The 17,464-nt window shown below is 36.2% G+C and overlaps 1 protein-coding gene across 2 annotated transcripts in view; it reads left to right on the forward strand.

Annotated features, from left to right (window-relative positions):
• The window catches only part of CHIC2 (cysteine rich hydrophobic domain 2), a 47,615-nt gene that overhangs the window by 17,548 nt on the left and 12,603 nt on the right, over nucleotides 1-17,464 (forward strand). The window contains exons 2-3 of one of the 2 annotated variants that reach the window (XM_082653575.1): nucleotides 5,015-5,069; nucleotides 5,211-5,366. In XM_082653575.1, coding sequence (XP_082509701.1) covers nucleotides 5,015-5,069; nucleotides 5,211-5,366 — 211 coding nt within the window. The remainder of the gene's footprint in view (nucleotides 1-5,014; nucleotides 5,070-5,210; nucleotides 5,367-17,464) is intronic. The other variant, XM_082653576.1, reaches the window with a different exon arrangement.

Below are 17,464 nucleotides of genomic sequence, written 5' to 3' on the forward strand. Positions count from 1 at the left end.
CGCACTGTGCGGCATGCGGGATCCTAATTCCCTGACCAAGGATTGAACCCGTGCCCCCTGCATTGGGAGCGCGGAGTCTTAACCACTGGACTGCCAGGGAAGTCCCATGCTTTCTTTCTTAAAAAAATTTTTTTAAAGCTATATAAGCCTTCTGTTGTAGGACTTTGTGATCATAAAATGTTACATAGAAGGTGCTCAATAGTTTGATCTGAATGAATTTCTCTTTTTCTCCAAGTACTAGTAGACTTGTAAACTTGTAATAGGTAAAATAGGTTGTTTAATGTGTTTTATCTTCTTGTCATATATGTCATTCTTTGAAAATAGTTTACATCGTTTATCACTTCTAAAGCCGTATTTTAAGAGTGATTAAGGACAAGGTCTTTCATAGGAATAGATGTAGATGTAGCACATGTCTACATTTTTCAGGCATCTAATGGACTGACAGTTAATAGGTATTGAATGGTAAATAAGACAGTTGTTGGTAGCACTTTGCCAACCCTCACTTTCTTCTTCATTTCTTCTCTCCCTCTTTCCTTCTACTTCCCCTTTCCAACTTTTCCCTGTATTTTTCCTTCTCCTGCTTTTATTGCTTATGCATATCAAGGACACCTATTAAAATCCACAGCCATTGCCTATCTCCATTAGTAACATTCAAAGCTAGGAAAAAAAGTCATCTATTTTTTTTAAAATTTATTTTATTGAAGTATAGTTGATTTACAATGTTTTGTTAATTTCTGCTATACAGCAAAGAGATTCAGTTATACATATGTATACATTCTTCTTCATATTTTTTCCATTGTGGTTTATCACAGGATATTGAATATAATTCCCTTTGCTATACAGTAGGACCTTGTTGTTTATCCATTCTATATATTAAAATAATATGCTTTGAAGTTAGTTTTAAGGTATAGGTGGTAGCTCAAGTTAACCTTTTTTGTTTTGTTTTGTTGGTTATCATTCAGCCTCTTATTTATTTTTTTTAAGTAAAGCAAGACTATCACTTCAAGTAAAACAGCTGATAGCATTTGTTGTCAATAATTCCAGCTTTCAGATGAAAATTGGAATTTGGGAAAACTTACATCTGCCTCTGTGAGCTTGACAGCTTCTCAATACTTAGGATGAGATCAGTGGTCATGTTAATGAATGTAATGATTCTGATATCACACAATGAAGTGTGTCAACATTTGGAAATCTGCATAACTCAATCTACCAGTATTTTCCAAGGGACAAATATATGAAGTTATAAAATCAGGTATGGGTAAGAAAAAAAAAATCCATTTAAAATGCAAGATATACAATGGATTTTAATTGAACAGAGTATTCAAAGTTCATTGATAAAGCTTGTTTCCTCCTTACAAGAAATCCTTAATAAGGTAGCACTTACAAGTTTTGTTATAGTATCAAAGAATATATACAATTTTCCAACTACATATCTGGTGAAACTCAATTTTCTTTATAAACATTAATCAAAAGAGCATATCACTACAGATTGAATGCAGAAAGAGATGTGAGAATTCAGTGTCTTCCATTGTGTGACATTAAAGAGATGTGAGAAAATCTCACTAAAGTTTTTTGTTTTGAAAAATATTTCTCATAAAAACATTATTTTTGTTAGCGTAAAAATGAGCATTTTGGGCTCATTTATGAATAAAAATTTTAAGTGTTTTGGATGTCTCAGTTCTAATGTATAATCTGAAATAGTGATAAATCTAAATCACATAAGCTTAAGCTCACTGAGGTCCTCAAGGATTTAAGAGACCAAAGAAGTCCGGACACCAAATGTTTGAACACCCCTTGTTCACCCAAATGTTTGAATATAGTAGAGTACTATATTCCAAATGGAAATGAGGAAAGGATGCCTGGGTATCATGGCTCAATCTGCCTATAATCATGAAGTACTTGATTTGAATATTAAATGTCTTTAAACATTTTTTTTTTTTTTTTTTGCGGGGCCTCTCACTGCTGTGGCCTCTCCCGTTGCGGAGCACAGGCTCCGGACGCGCAGGCTCAGCGGCCATGGCTCACGGGCCCAGCCGCTCCGCGGCACGTGGGATCTTCCCGGACTGGGGCACGAACCCATGTCCCCTGCATCGGCAGACGGACTCTCAACCACTGCGCCACCAGGGAAGCCCCAGTCTTTAAACATTTTTAAAGCGAAAGCAGATTGCAGTTGGGGTTCACTCCTGTGGCCTGGGGAGACTCCAAGGCCTTCAACAGCAGCATCTTCTTGCCCCTCTTTACAGGTATTCTTGTTAAGCAGGTGGGAAAGAAAAGTGAGGGGAAATGGGGCTTCCTTGGTGGCGCAGTGGTTAAGAATCCACCTGCCAATGCAGGGGACACAGGTTTGAGCCCTGGTCCGGGAAGAGCCCATGTGCCGTGGAGCAGCTGAGCCCGTGCGCCACAACTACTGAGGCTGTGCTCTAGAGCCCGCGAGCCACAAGTACTGAAGCCCGCACACCTAGAGCCCATGCTCCGCAACAAGAGAAGCCACTGCAGTGAGACGCCCTCGCACCGCAACAAAGAGTAGCCCCCGCTCGCCGCAACTCAAGAAAGCCCCCGCACAGCAACGAAGACCCAACGCAGCCATAAATAAATAAAGGAAGGAAGAAAGGAGGGGAAGAAGGGAAGGCTGGTGGCAAAGCTAAGCACTCCCATCTATTGTGAACCATGTCATTCTTTTGGGGGTGAGATGAAGAAAGAGAAAGGATTACTGTCTGTTGTTAAGACACAACAAAATTATGACTGAAGAGGACAGTGCCTAAAGAATGTCCTTGGAACTGCTAGTTCTTACTCAGAAGAATAACTACTAGCCTGACTTACAAGGAGCCCTGGCTTGCAGGAACAGCAGGGCAATTAGCTGGTAGTGCTCCCTGGGCAAAGCATCAACACTCAGCCTTATTATAAGGAAGTATCCAGGCTTGGAAGAGAAAGGAAATTAAGGTTTATACTCATACTGGATTGCTCCCTCTAAATTAGCATATTACTGGCAAATATAGGTATTTGATAAAATAATCTGTTCCACATATTTAATGGCTGAAGGTGGAAGAGGAAGATACTTATCTTTAGGAGACTTGGAGGTATCTGGTTGTTGCTTTTCTAAAAAAATTTGAGGACCGGTTGGAAGGAGATGGTTAATTGCAATAATAAACATGGTTGAAATGAAACCTGTTGCTTGAAGGAGAAGATCTTCAGACCAAGGGAGATAACACAAGAGATGGAAGTGTATAATCTAGAAGGTCCAGTATTCTATAAACATTTGTTGAATGGTATCTCCTCTAAGGCAAATAGATGAAAAGGGAGTCCATTATCTAGAGACCTCATAAAACTGTCAGCGAGTACCGCATACCTCTTCCTCATGCTAGGGCCTTTACAGTTGTAGGTGAGTTATCTGTAGGGGCATTTTCAAGTAGAACCACATTGCTCTGAGGCCCCCACAGAAAAAACAGGTTTAGCTCAGAGTCTTAGAAAGAGAATATCACCAATGCCAGAATTATAGTAAACACTAATGGTTGCCAGTTTACGTTTAGGGTCAAAACTTTTTTCATAAATAGTATTCATTGTTTACAAAGACATATTGATGTTATTTCAGTGCTGCTATTAAGTAATTTTTGAAAGTACTTTAAGATGATGACAGAATGGTCTCAGATGCCACCATCTACATGTTGTAAGGAAGTCTAGATCATGATGCAAACGACAACCTGACCCACAGAAGTGTTGTGCTTGACTTGCACAGTATTATAAAGGTGGGAAATTTTGCAGAGAAATCTGGTTTTCCATCTCCTCTTAGAAGAAGAAAAATACAACCTGTCAAAGGTGGGCCTGCATTCTAGTGTGACAGTAATCAGCTGGATCTGACTCATTACATTCACACACACACAAATTGTATACCTCTGCTTGGCTGGTCTCCACCACTCCTTATTGACTGCACACAGCCTACCTTATTTGATTTCTCTCTCTAGCTCCACTGATGGTTGAGTTAGAAACCCTTGACCTGGCCAGCTGTTTCATACAGAATATCTTAGGGGATCCCTCTTACCAGTGCCAGCTACCCAAGATGCAGTATTGTGTATTCAAGTGTTGCTAAGAGAGTGAATTTTAAGCATTTTCTTCACAGGAAAAAAAAAATATAACAGTGAGGTGATGGATGTGAACTAAACTTACTGTGGTAATCATTTCACAATGCATGCATGTATCGGATCATTAGGTTGTACACCTTAAATTAATGCAGTGTTAAATGTCAAGTATATCTCAATAAAACCGGAAAAAAAATTTGGCTCCAGGGTCCACTAAAAGTCATATGTAAGCATCTCAATTTTATTTCCAGGGTGCAGTCTGCTATTACCAATGTTGTCTATGAATGTTTTATTCTTTCCCACTAACTTATGCAAAGAAATAGTCAAGTGCCCAGTCAATCCTCATGATCTTTAAAGACACTTAAAAGCTTAAAGATGTTAAAATGCACTACCTTGGTTTCATTTCTTTGGGGGTATGTGTAGCAAATGTCTTGGTATTTGAAAGTTGTAGTAGCTGTTTTGTTCCAGGTGTTTTTGACATTCTGTAGCTGTAATAGCAGTGTAGATATGCTGATCTCAGAAAATGTAATTTGCGTTCTTAGACATGTTATCCCTTTTTTGAGAGTTAACAAAATGCTCTTGACCTAAAGAGTAATTAATAGCAGAGATTTTAGCTTCCTGTTACTTAATTGGAAGAATCTTAGTAATTTTGACAGAATTGGACAGTTGTGTTGTTTTCCACAGTACTATTTGGCTCACAAAGATAGCTCCAAAGAAGTCATGTCTTTGTATATTCTCAGCCTCTTGTATAAAAGTTTTGATTCAGCTGCTAAAATTGCTTGTTACATTTCATAAATTGCTGATGACAGTGTGTCTCAAACTTCCATTGTTATTCTGTGTATAAAGTTGCACTCTATTTACTTGACATTTGATTAAGTTAAATGGTGTATTTGTTGCAACAATGACATGTAATAACATATTTTTCTTTTTTTAAAAAATAGATTTGGACTGAGCAACAAATTTGAATCAGAATTCCCTTCTTCATTAACTGGAAAAGTGAGTGTCAATTATTTAGGTATTATTTGTATGCCTCAAAACTAAAGTCTTTTCCTAACAAATTAGAAAAATTTATGCTAATGAGACATGTTTATTGACATTAATACTGCAGTGTTGTTATTTCTTAAAATTTTTCTTTAGGTAGCTCCTGAAGAATTTAAAGCCAGCATCAACAGAGTTAACAGTTGTCTTAAGAAGAACCTTCCTGTTAATGTACGTTGGCTACTTTGTGGCTGCCTTTGTTGCTGCTGCACACTAGGCTGCAGTATGTGGCCAGTTATTTGCCTCAGTAAAAGAGTAAGTTGAATTATATATTTTAATTTAAATATAGAAGTTGACAAGCCAAATCTTGCATTTACCTAGTTTTTATTTTTTTTATTGAATGCGTCACACTATTCTGAATACTATACAGAAATAATTTGATCCAGTAGAGGAGTGATTAAGTTATGTCCACATGATGTTAAATAGCAATCTGAAAATTATAATTTTTATGACATAGGACATTACGTTAGGGTAGAATATAGCGTTCTCTATGTATATATTCATGGTGGTAATTGAAAATTTGGGTTCAGGTCTGCCACTTATCTCTGACCTTCTAGGCATGTTTCCTAACCTATTTATTTATTTGTTTGTTTGTTTATTTATTGCTGCATTGGGTCTTTGTTGCTGTGTGCAGGCTTTCTCTAGTCGTGGTCAGCGGGGGCTACTCTTTGTTGCGAAGCTCGGGCTTCTCATTGTGGTGGCTTTCTCTTGTTGCAGAGCATGGGCTCTAGGCAGGCAGGCTTCAGTAGTTGTGGCACGCGGGCTCTAGAGCGCAGGCTCAGTAGTTGTGGCGCACGGGCTCTGGAGCGCAGGCTCAGTAGTTGTGGCGCACAGGCTTAGTTGCTCTGTGGCATGCGGGATCTTCCCGGACCAGGGCTCGAACCCACGTCCCCTGCATTGGCAGGTGGATTCTTAACCACTGTGCCACCAGGAAGGTCCCTTCCTAACCTCTTTAAACTGTAGTTGACATATTTGTAAAATGGCAATATTTACCTCCCTACTTGAATAGGACTGTTGTAAGGATAAAATAAAATAGTGTTTGTAAAACTTTTAGTTGAATAGCTCAGAGCAAGAGTCTAATATATGTTGATTAATAGCATTATTACTGAAATGTAAGATAGTACCCATGGAAGAAATAAAATGGTAATAGTGCTTATTTTTATTTGGTGAAATTATGGGGAATTCTGTTTTCTTTTTTTATTGAAAGAAAATTTTTTTGTTATTTTACAAGTTTCCTGTGATGAGTACATAATAATCCTGTAATCTGAAAAAATGATCTAAAGTGTAATAATTTTGACTGCTTATAATAAAAAATTTCCAAGATGTGGGTAGAGATAAGGCAAATTAGTATAGATTGAATGTGTTATATTTTTGTTAAAAAGCTTTAAAAAATTGTGTAATTAAATGTATAAAAATGAAATACCATTACATTGAAATTGTATAGTTTTGTGTGGCTACATTTCATTTTGTCATCAAATGATAGGAAATATGGAAAAGCAAATTTTATTTGTCCTTTTTTGTTTTACATAATAAGATATATATTTCTACTGGAAAAATATTTAACTAGTGCATTTTATAATAGGAAGTAGATATTGCCTTCATAATAAAATTACTATTGTAATATTTACTTTTTTATATTCCAAGAATATCTTTTTTCCCCCCCCATAGTTCTCACCAGATCATCTTCCTACCATAGATTAAAAGGAAAAAAAACTATGGTTGTACCTGCATCCACAGTTGAATTTGTAGCTCTTATAGTTTAGAGCCTCTCACTCCCTCCTACTGTTTGGGCATTTCCATTGTTTGAGTGACTGCTATATCTTACTTGGTTGGCCATTTGCTGTTATTTAACCCAAGGAATCAGAGAGTTTTATTACTGTAGAAACCTTTGTGACCTAGTTATTTTTATTTTTTTGAGGTTTTGAGATTCTGTTTTTTACTTTTTAAATGAGTAAACAAGACATTGCAATGTGCACACAGTGTAGGATTTAGAAAACAAAAGTAAACTTCCTACCCTTCTCCATGAATTCTTAGTAAGAAGATCATATTTCAGATGCTTTCATTAAATTCCTTCTTATTTGAGACATAAGGTAGATTGACTTTTTAGGTTATTTCAGTCTGTAGTTTCAGAAAGTACACTTCATTCAACTGTGTATTATTACGTTTAAGGTCTTTCTTGTATTTATATGATTTAATTTTTTATGGACTCTACTGTCCAGTGGGCATAAAAAATTTGACTACTGCTTAAAAAACTGTTCATTTCCCTGTCGAGGGTTTAAACTGTTATATAATTGGAGAGAGGGACTCTTCATGCATTCTCTCTATATAATTGGAGAGAGGGACTCTTCATGCAAGAGTATTAGAGGCCCTGAAAAAAGGGGTGCTTTGTAAGATGGGGGCAGGATGATTTGAAGCAGGGATTTTTAACCTTTTATTTATCATAGACCCCTTTGATAGTCTGAGGAAGCCTATGAACCCTTTCTTAGAATAATGTTTTATTTGTGTTTGGAAAGGTTTAATGTATCTTAAATGTGTTTTCAAATACATTGGATTATTGAGGAAACCAATTACATAGTTATCAAAATACTGAAACCTCTCAAATGTGTGCTTTATAAATATTTATTAATGCATGCAAAATAAAATAGCAGGGGACTCATGGTAGTATGATGTTATAGGAAAAATCTGTGATTTCTATGAGTGATAAATATACAGGTCCTATTTAAACTACCACAGTTAGTTGCATACATTCATAGCCTAAGGAAATATACTACATTTCAGTTAGAGGTTAGTGAAATTAAAGATGAATTTTTGTTCTGTCCACTTTCACAGACTGCTGGAATTCTATCTAGGTATTCCATGTTAAGAACCCTTGATTTAGAGGTACTAGTATAAATAAAAGCTAAAACCCAGCCTGATTGCCAGCCTCTGAACCCCTCTGAACCTCTGCTTTGTCCTCGTTTGTGATGTGGAATCGTCTTATACGGTTAGAATTGTCTCACTCTAAGGCAAATCAGGACCAAAGGCATACTCCATATGCAGCTTAGCGTTTTCACCTTCCTAACATTACTTAATAGTTTGAATAACTAGATTTCTGCCTTGTCTTTGAAACCCATCCCCAAATGAGTGATCCTTTTTATGACCTGGCCATGTTCCAGAGACCTGGTTTTTAATCTGTCCTATCGTTATTATTTTTAGGTCTTCCAAATTGCCTTTTCCTTTTAATTTTTTTTAAAATTTATTTATTTTTTGGCTGCGTTGGGTCTTCGTTGCCGTGTTTAGGCTTTCTCTAGTTGCGGCGAGTGGGGGCTCCTCTTCGTTGTGGTGCACGGACTTCTCATTGCGGTGGCTTCTCTTGTTGCAGAGCATGGGCTCTAAGTGTGTGGGCTCAGTAGTTGTGGCTCGCGGGCTCTATAGTGTAGGCTCAGTAGTTGTAGTGCACGGTCTTAGTTTCTCTGGGGCATGTGGGATCTTCCTGGACCAGGGCTTGAACCTGTGTCCCCTGCACTGGCAGGCAGATTCTCAACCACTGTGCCACCAGGGAAGTCTGCCTTTTCCTTTTAAAAAAATTACCTTAGCCTATTTTTGAAAATTATTTAATATACAGTAAAATTTTCTCTTTTTGATGTACAGTTCTATGATTTTTGACAAATGGATAGAGTTGTGTAACTACTGCCACAATCAAGATACATTACAGTTCTTTCACTTCAAAAAACTTCCTTTTTCTGTCCCACTGCAGTCACACCCTCTTCGGTTTTTAAACCCTGGCAACACTGATCTGTTCTCTATCCCTATGGTTCTGCCTTTTCTAGAATATTGTATGAATGGAAGTATACAGCGTATATAGCCACTTGAATCTGGCTTCTTTCATTCAGGTAGTGCATTTTAGAGTCATCTATTTTGTTTCATGTATCAATAGTTTATTCTTTTTTATTGCTGAGTAGCATTCTATTGTATGGATGTATCACAATTTGTTTATCCATTCACCAATTGAAGGACATCCCTTGTCAGATATATAACTTGCAAATATATTTTTGCAGTCTGTAATTGTCTTTTCATTCTCTTAATGTCTTTGGCAGAGCAAAAGTTTTTTATTTTGCTTAAGTCCAATTTGTTAATTTTAAAAAAATTGATTGTGCATTTGGTGTCATATCTAAGAATTCTTTGCCTAAATTAGGGTCACAACATTTTTCTCCTGTGATCTCTTCTGCATTTTACTTTTAGGTCTATCACCCATTTTGAGTCAGTATTTGTACAGGTGTGAGTAGATCAAAGTTCATTTTTTGCATATGACTTCAAGTTTTCCAGGGTGATTTGTTGAAAAGACTATCCTTTTTCCATTAAATTGCCTTTGTATGGGTACATTGTCAAAAGTCAATCAACCATATATATGTGGATCTATTTCTGGACTCTGTTCTGTTCTATTGACTTGTGTCCATCTTGATTTCAATACCATGTGATCTTATTTATAATATTTTATAGCTGTATAGTATATAGTATATATATATGCTATAGTGCTGTAGTACCTACTATAAAACTATAAAGTACTATATACAAGATACATCTATATATATGTATATATAGTATCTAGTGTGTGTGTGTATATATATATATATAGTTTAGTACCTTATACCTTCATAGTAAGTGTGGAATCAGGTAGGGCAAGTCTTCCAAACTTCATTCTTCTTTTTCAGGATTGTTTTGGCTATTCTAATTTCTTTCATTTTTCATATATGTTTTAGAATCAGATTGTTGTGTCTAAAAAAATATGCTGGGATTTTGATGGATTGAAATTATAGATCAATATGGAGAAAATAGACATCTTAACAACAAGTCTTCTAAACCATTAATGTGGCATACCTCTCTATTTATTTAGGTCTTCTTTGATTTCTTTTTCATCAGTATTTTGTAATTTTTTTGCATAGCATACAGATCATGCACATATTTTGTTAGCTTTATATGTACTTATTTCTTTGGTTTTGGTGCTATTAATGGTATTTTTAAATTTTTGATTTCCAGTTGTTCATTGCTAGTACATAAAAAATACAATTGATTTTTGTATATTGACATTGTGTCCTGTGATCTTATTATATTACAGGAATGTTTTTGTACATTCTATGGGATTTTCTACATAGATAACTATGTTGTTTTATTTCTTGATTTCTAATCTGTATACCTTTTATTTCTTTCTCTCTTTTTTCACTGAGTAGGATTTCCAGTAAAATGTTGAATAGGAGTGATGAGAGTGGACTCCTTTAGACCTGATTTTCTCTATTTTTCTGTTTTCAATTTCACTGCTTTTTGCTCTTATTTTTATTATTTCTTCTTCTTGCTTTGGATTTAATTTATTTATTTCTAACTGCACTGACTAGAATCTCCAGAAAAACACTGATTAGAAGCAGTGAGAACATATGTCCTTGTCTTGCTCCTGATATTAGGGGGAATGCATTCTCACTTTCATCATTCCATATCATATTAATGACAGGGTTTTGTAGATGTCCTTTATCATCTGAGTAAGTTTTATTCTACTAGTTTGTGGAGAGTTTTTATCAGGAATAGATGGTGGATTTTGTCAGATACCTTTTCTGCTTCTTTAGAGTGGTTATATGGTTTTTCGTTTTTAGTTTAGAAATATGTGGAATTGATTGGATTTTTGGATGTTAAACCAACCTTGCATTCCTGGAATGAACCTCACTTGGTCTATTTTTCTTTTAATATTTTTGTTGGATTTGATAGACTATAAGTTTGTTTAGAAGTCTTATATCTGTGTTCATGAGGGATATTTTTCTGTAGTCTTTTCTGGTAATGTCTGATTTTGGCATTGGGGTAGTGATAGCCTCACAAAATGAGTTGGGAAGTGTTCCCTCCTCTTTAGTTTTCTGGATGAGTTTGTGCAGAATATGCATTATTTTTTCCTTAAATTTTAGGAGCACTCATCAAGGTTCCTCTGTGTTGTAATGTGTATCAATTCTCCATTCTTTTTTATGGTTGAATAATATCCCATTATGCATATATATCACAGTTTGTGCTTAACTTCTCGAGGAACCAGAGCAGTGTTTAGTCTAGGGCTGAGCACTAGTGAGGCAAGACCTTCCTGGTTACTTTACTCAGTAGCTTGTTAATTGTGATGTTCTCTAGTATGGCTCATGGAAAGAGGCTTTGTGCTGGATATTTGTCAGTTTGGGATACTCTTCCTGTAATCCTTTCTAGTAGTTCTTTGCTCTACCTTTGGTAGTTTCCTTACCCATGTGTGCTGCTCAGCACTCACCTTGATACTCAGTAGAGACTATCTGCAGATCTTTGGCGTTCTTTGCAGCACTTTCCTCTCTGGTACTCTGTTCTGTGGCTTCTAGCTGCCTTGGTTTCCTCAGATTCTCAGCTCAGTCTCCTTAACTCGGAGTTGCCGGCTTTGTCTGGGCTCTCCCTCCATTCACTGTGGCCTGGAAGCTCTCTGACATCAGTAATCATGGGAAAGCATAGGGCCTTTCTCATTTGTCCCTGTCTCCCAGGAATTCTGGTCTTTCCTTGTCTGTTGTCCATTGTCTTGAAAACAGTTTCATATGCTTTGAGGGGTATTTTGGGTTTTTGTTTGTTTGTTTTGGTGGTTTCAGGCCAGAGGGTAAATCTGGTGCCTATTGCTGCATCGTCGCTGAAAATGAAAGTCTGAATGTCCTCTTTCTATAGAAGTGTTTTGACAAATAACTACTGTGCTGCGGATTGAAAGATTTATATTAACGCTATACTCAAAGAGCATGTAGTCTATTTGGAGAATTGGCTAGATGAGTGCAGAGATAGTAAGTTTGTAAGTACTTGTCATGTTTTTCATGAGGTAGCTCTAATAACAAAAGACAATAAATATATGTCCTTAGGGTCTAGAAATATGAGGTAGCCACCTGCAATCACAAAATATGTTTGAAGTCTTGTGTTACATCTCAGACACTCATCTGAATTTTACATTCTATTACATAACATATATTTGTTTTAATAGAAAATGTTTAAAATGACTTATTGAATAAAGTTGATACTCTTAGAATATAAGCATATGTGTCTTATGAAATTGCTGGTTTTAGCTACCACTTCTTTATGCTGCTAGTATGCCATTCTCTGGAAGTTACTTATTCATTAATTCAATTAATATTTCTAAAGCTGCACTGTGGACTTGGTACTGTTTAAGCTGCTGTTTAGATACTGTTTAGAGGTTATATGTTTCCTCTTGTAGACTTAAAAAGTAGACAGAAAGCAATGAGGTAATTACAGATAGTGATAAGTGCTTGGAAGACAATAAAGCAGAAAACGTCAGCCTTTTGCTGTTCTTTGTAAGAGCTTGAGGAGCTTACAAGCAAATAAAATGCTTCAGCTTCATTAAATAGATCTTATGACCTTTACTTTGCAAAAGCTTATTTTCATTGATACTTGTGATTATACTTTGCTTTTTGATTGTGCCTTAATTGTAATATTATAGTTTTGAAAATTGATGTCTAAGTAAGTAAACTCTTTATGACTTGTTTTTCTTTCAGCCTGGCTTATTTATTGAGGAAACAAGTTTCATAATTTTACTGTACGTTGTGTTACAGTATTTTTTGTTTTAGCTTGTTTTCCATCCTAAAGTAACTATTAGTTTCAGTCTTCTAAGATTTTGCATATATATATAAAATATCCCACATTTAGTGGTTTTATAGACTTTGTTTATATATGCTCTCAACCATTATCCTTTCTGACTGAAGAACTCTTAAGTTTTAGAATGTTTATACACCAATTTCTTTTTTTTTTTTTTTTTTTTTCCGCAGTACGCGGGCCTCTCACTGTTGTGGCCTTTCCCGTTGCGGAGTACAGGCTCCGGACGCACAGGCTCAGCGGCCATGGCTCACGGGCCCAGCCGCTCCGCAGCATGTGGGATCTTCCCAGACCGGGACACGAACCCGCGTCCCCTGTATCGGCAGGTGGACTCTCAACCACTGCGGCACCAGGGAAGCCCTATACACCAATTTCTTAATCTAATGAGTTGTCTTACCTCCTTTTTTTAGTGCTTTAATCTCTCTCTTACATATGATGACCAAAATTGTGTGGCTTTCTAAAAGTGCTCTCTGTATGGATTTGTTGTAAATAGTGTATATTTCCATTCCCTTTATACTTTTATTTGTATGTTGTCCTGTATCAGGGAATCATTTCTTTAGGAATAGGGAAATAGGCTGCAACATGTGGTAGCTGGGACCTGCACTTTGGTGCTAGAGGAACTGGTTTGGAAAGTGGTACTTACTCAATGACTGATCAGTTCACTCTCTCTAAACCTCAGTTTTTACCTCTCTAGGATGGCGTTAATCTCTTCTTTGCAGTGTTGTTTTAAAAATTAGAGCAAGTGCATGTAGGGTACTTAGTATAGCATTTTGGCTATAGTGTGTGCTTAGTTAATGGCAGTTGCTATTAATATCATTTTATTATTCTTCCCAGTGTCTGTCTTGCTAACTACTATATCCCCAGTGCCTCTCACAGTGCCTCTCGTCTACTTTATGTTCAATAAGTATTTGCTGAATGAATGTACCTTTTGGCTTTTGAAATTTGTGAGTAGTAAGAACGTAACATTTCAGAAGATATAGTCCTCACTATTCAAAATAATATTCCTAAGTAAATAAAAGCATCTTGTCTTTTAGAGTAAATAACATTTTTTTTTTTCTGCAGGAGCAGTGTGATAAAGTATAAACAATAGTAAATTAGTGTTTGAAGCTGAGTGACTTTGAGAGAGTCGCTTAAAACCTCTCTGAGACTGGACTTTCACCACCATCCCCCCCACATCTTCTTTTTCTTTTAATCTCAGAAGAAGAGAGGCTGACTGATCTCTCTAGGTACTCTCCAGCCCTAAAAATCTATAATCCTTTGAAAATTGAGCTGTGTAGGTCTACAAAACATCGCTATTTCCAAGCTCTAAGTAAAGAAGTTCTCAATATTGATTTTTATTTCAAATCTAAAGATTGAACATTTTAGTAAAATATTTTCTTTGTTTTTTTTTAGTTTTCCTTTTACTTTTTTGGCTTCTCTGAGTTTTTTTTGGATAATTGCTATTTAGTTTTGAAACTTTGATTAAAAAAAAAAAGGCCTGTATCTCATCTGTTTTACTTTAAGTTGTATTATGCTTAGATTTACTTCTAGATATCTTTTCTCTCAACCTCAAGTTTAGTTATCCAATAATTGTGAGTCACTTTGGTTGGGGTATAGAAGGGGTGGAAAATCCAAATGGAAGAGGTCAAGAGTAGAGGGTTTTGAGTGAGAATGCAGCCTTGTAAGACTTAAAAAAATTCAAGGGAAAGTGAACCTAGGACAGTCATAACCAAAGAGCTGCAAATATTTGTATATGAGAGGAATTTGAAGTATACTTACTCAGTTATACTAACAGTATTAAAAGTTACCCAAAACTTTTAGAACTCTAATTTACTCTGTGTTTGGGATTTGAGCATGTGTATTCAGTAACTCTGAATCATAAGATGAGAATGTCAGTGAACCTTTGGATGAAGAATTAGATGAAGAAAAATGCTAACATGTTTCAGGTAATGAAAGCAAAACAAACTTAAAAACATCATAATGAAATTTTAGTGAAGGGCGATCTTGAAAAGTTTCTGGTAAACAAAAGAGATGATGAGTTAAATGTAGTCTTATGACAATCATTATTATTAATTGAAAGTATAGGAAAACCAGTGCTAACTTTTTTTTAACGAATGCTATCCAATTGCTTTATTTCTATAAATATAACATATTTATAAGGGCTTTCATATGTTCAAGATAAGTATACATCTGTGAAACCAACATTATAAGCGGTGCTGTAAACCCAACCATCACCTCTAATAATTCACTCCTTTCCTCCCTCTTTTTTTGTGTATGTATGTGTGACAAGAACATTTAATGTAAGATCTACCCCATGCATTCTTCCCCCACCCCCAGCTTTACTGAGATGTAATTGATACATAACATTGCATAAGTTTAAAGTGTATAACATGATGATCTGATACACATATATATTGCAAAACCCAAACGTTCTCTTCTAATCTTGAGTGTTCACTTTATGCCAGGGTCATTGAGTTAATCAATTTACTTGTACTGTGTCATTCAATCTTCCCCAAATTCCAAGAGTAGGCATTCATATTATTCCTATTTTAAGGATGAGAAAACTGAGGCTCAGAAGTTAAGTAATCTGTTTGAGATCCCACAGTCTACAAAGCTAGGCCATAATTTGAACCCCAGGCGTAAAGCCTCAGATATGCTTTTTTTTCACTCTTTGATAAGGATACAAAATCAAGCTGTTTTTTATTACTTATCATAATTTAATTTTATACCTGGAAGCAGGGGGATTTTAGAGGTTTGGAAGAAACTTAAAAGATCATTATTTCACAAGATAGGAGATTCAGGCCCATTGAGTGTTGTAAGTTTATCCAGTTGATTTATAAATGGTAACAGTGTTCAAGCATTTTATATTAGCTTTTGCAGTACTTTAGTTTTTCAGCAGATTTAGCTTTCCAATTATTTTTTCCCTAATATTTAAACAAATTTGTATTTTTTTTTGTGTGTGTGGTACGTGGGCCTCTCACTGCTGTGGCCTCTCCCGTTGCGGAGCACAGGCTCCGGACGCGCAGGCTCAGCGGCCATGGCTCATGGGCCCAGCCACTCCGCGGCATGTGGGATCTTCCCGGGCCGGGCCACGAACCCGTGTCCCCTGCATCGGCAGGCGGACTCCCAACCACTGCGCCACCAGGGAAGCCCATAAACAAATTTGTATTTCTTGAAAATACAAACTAACAGTAAAGGAAGGAGGCCATAAAGGAGGTAAAGATGCAGGAAAACAGTATATTTTAATCAGATTTTATACAAAGTTCCAGTTGGACAACTAAGAGTTGATATATTGCTTTTGCTTCTATTTTACTTTTATAAAAACAAAAATCAACATCCCTGTCTTTGAAAAATTATCAGGGTCTCACTCCCTAATAAATAAGTACACATTATTTCTGGTAAAGTTTTTTCTTTTTATAATATTACACCCTTCCTTAAAACTTGTGTATTTACTCTTAGAGAGAGTGAGAATGTCATGTAAGGAGTTAATGCAAAGTAGGGGGGACAGGGACTCGCACTGAAGGTAGAGTCCGGTATTCTAACACCCATCTATCCTTAAGTGTTCAATTTGCAGTTTCTTGCCTCTTCTTTAGTATCTCCCACATTATAAGGATAAATAGGTTTAACCTCTTTCAAATCTTACTTCAATTGCTGTGGAAAAGGGATCTCATGTAAAAAATTTCTTAGGACCAGAAGAATATATTTATTGCTGTTTCATTTTAAAGAATACTTTAGGCGTGAAACTTAGAAAACTGATTCTTACATAAACTAAATAAATTACTTCCGTTAGTGTGAATGGCACTGATGATTTGTTTTTAGCTGGAGTAAAAACATGTTACTAAATTAAATTCTCATTATGAAAGAAGATATGCAAGAAAGAAGTGTAAACTTTGAGTCTTAAATGTGCAGAGATTGCACTGGGACTTTAAAGATGTGTTCGACTCCTTTAAAATGTGTTTTGCCTAGAGCTGGCTGACATTCAGTTCCCTCTGAATATGTAGAACATAGTATTGGTGTGGTGGTTTATAGAAAGATTTGCTCACCTTCTTCAGTGTCCAGTCTGCTGTTACCCCATGCCATGAGTTCTTAATTTCAGATGGTGTATTTTTCAGTTCTAGAAGGTCCATTTGATGTTTTTATAGAGGCTAGTCCTCTTTTGAAATTCTTCATCTTTTCACCCATTTTGTCCGTCTTTTCCCTCTATTTAATTGAACATACTAATCATAGTTAATTTAAATTCCTGTCAGCTAATACCAATACTTGGATTATCTGTGGATCTGTTTCTGTGGGTTTTTTCTTTTGATTATTGGTCATTTTTTCCTGACTCTTAAAGTTTTAAATTTTATGGTAGATGTTATAAACAGAATGAAGTAGAAACTCCAGAAAAAATCTTCCAAAATCAAGGGTCCCATCTGTTCTGTATTAGGCAGATAGCTTGAGGAGAATGATCACTTTGATCTAATGAGAGATTGAGGTGGGTTGGGCTGGGTTGCAAGTTTAGTAGATTCAGTCCATCTCTGGTTTTCTATTTCTTGGGTATGACCCTTTCAGACTTTTGATTGAGGCCTGGCAGGTCTTTGTCTCCTCTCCTCAGGAGGTTGTATCCTTCGGATATTTTGAGTTTAGCTTTCCATCTTATGCAGGTTCAGGTGTTTTGAGGGGGAGACCAATCATGAGTTTGTTGCAGATCCTCCTCCATCTAGCAGAATTTTGTCTCCTAAATACTAGGAGACTATGAGTAATTTTTCTCTGCCTTTTTGTCT

This window comes from Grampus griseus (genome assembly GCF_964374135.1).
Source record: "Grampus griseus genome assembly, chromosome: 4".
Lineage (NCBI taxonomy): Eukaryota > Metazoa > Chordata > Mammalia > Artiodactyla > Delphinidae > Grampus > Grampus griseus.